At 32.4% G+C, this 1,781-nt stretch overlaps 1 protein-coding gene across 1 annotated transcript in view; it reads left to right on the forward strand.

Moving 5' to 3' along the window:
* LOC135224436 (uncharacterized) overlaps positions 1-771 on the forward strand; it is a 16,773-nt gene extending 16,002 nt beyond the window's left edge. Inside the window, exon 6 of the mRNA XM_064263426.1 lies at positions 646-771. Coding sequence (XP_064119496.1) covers positions 646-698 — 53 coding nt within the window. The 3' untranslated portion in view covers positions 699-771. The remainder of the gene's footprint in view (positions 1-645) is intronic.
* The last annotated feature ends 1,010 nt before the right edge of the window (positions 772-1,781 follow it).

A 1,781-nucleotide genomic window follows, 5' to 3' on the forward strand; every position in this document is an offset into this window, starting at 1 on the left:
CTCCATTCCTAATAGAATAATATTCTGATAACCTTTAGTTTACTCACAAAATGTCACTAATCTACTATGTTTTACGTTATGAATTAAATATCCCACAACATATTTCCACAGCTTTCTCCCGAAAAAAAACCGTTTCTTTATTTGTTTTAGGGGACCAAATAGTTTAAAAAAATATTTTTGAGACCAAATAGTTGTTAAAACATTTTTGTTTTGTTTTAGGAGACCAAATAGTTGTAAAACGTTTTTGGGAGACCAAATATTTGTAAAAAAAATTTTTTAGGAGACCAGATAGTTCAAACATCTTTTTAGAAGACCAAATAGTTGTTAAGATTTTTTTTAGGAGATCAAATACTTGTTAAACTATTTTTTAGGAGTAGGAGACCAATTAGTTGTTAAAACATTTTTTAGGAGATTAAATAGATGTTAAAACGTGGTTTTAGGAGACCAAATAGTTAAAACGTGGTTTTAGGTAGACCAAATAGTTGTTAAAACGTGGTTTTAGGAGACAAAATAGTTGTTAAAACGTTGTTTTAGGAGACCAAATAGTTGTAAATTTTTTTTTAAAATCTTTATTTAGAGGACCAAATAGTGTTTTTATTTTTTTTTTATTTTTTTTTTTTTTTTTTTTTTATGTTTTAAAAACAGGGGAGGTATTGGGGGGCGTGTGGAATGCGAAAGCGACTTCAATGGCCCTCTGAAAGCATAACCCCTTTGATGTGCCGACCCGCCTGACGCTCCACTTAACGCCTTTTGCCGATTTTACCAACCGCCCTCTTTTGACGATCTCCGCCGACAACACCTTCAAAAAAAAAAAAAAAAAAAAAAAAAAAAAAGTCCCCAAATACGAGACTTGCTTTTAAACGGCTTTTAGGGAGGAAGTGATGCCCAGGCTGGATTGGTGGTTGGGGTAGAGCAGCGTTTTGGGAAATCTGTTTAGCTGAATACTTGGAATTCAAGAATATGATGGTGGCTGTCTTTACTTTTATATATCATTCCTAAAGTAAGCTACAAAAAATAAGAAATTTTGGTTTGGGATAATCCGTTTACCTTAATACATGGAATTCAGGAATATGATGGAGGCCGCCTTTCTATAGATAATTTCTAAAGTAAAGTAAAAAAAAAAAAAGGTTTTTGAAAATCAGTGTCTTTAATACTTGGAATTTGGTGATATGACGATGGCTGTCTTTTCTATAGATCATTTCCGCAGTAATCTATAAAAATGAAAAATTTTGTTTTTGGGTATTCTATCTAGCTTAATGTTTGAAATTCAGGAATATTATGATGGCTCTTTTTTCGTTGGAACATTTCTAATGTCAGCTACAGAAGCTAAGAGAGAAGCAGCAAATTAAAAAAGAAAAGGAAACCAGAATATATTATCATATCCCGTGAGAACTTTGTCGAAATAAGCAAAGTTTCCCGACATTTGGGAAGATCCCTATTTGAGTTTTTTTTTTTTCGCTGTTTAAATTAGCGTAGAAGTTTTTTTTTTGCTTTGCTTTTTTCTACTTGTTTTTTTTCTTCACTGGGAAGTTTCACATCCGTTCTGTTCTCTTCAACTTAATACAAAAATATTCTCATATTTAATGTAAACTCCGCTGCAGTTGAAGACTACACACATCCACACACACACGTACACACAAAGACACACACACACACACACACACACACACACACACACACACACACATATATATATATATATATATATATATATATATATATATATGTGTGTGTGTGTGTGTGTGTGTGTGTGTGTCTTTGCGTCTGCATGTATGTAGTCT

The sequence above is a fragment of the Macrobrachium nipponense genome, chromosome 12 (genome assembly GCF_015104395.2).
Source record: "Macrobrachium nipponense isolate FS-2020 chromosome 12, ASM1510439v2, whole genome shotgun sequence".
Taxonomy (NCBI): Eukaryota; Metazoa; Arthropoda; class Malacostraca; order Decapoda; family Palaemonidae; genus Macrobrachium; species Macrobrachium nipponense.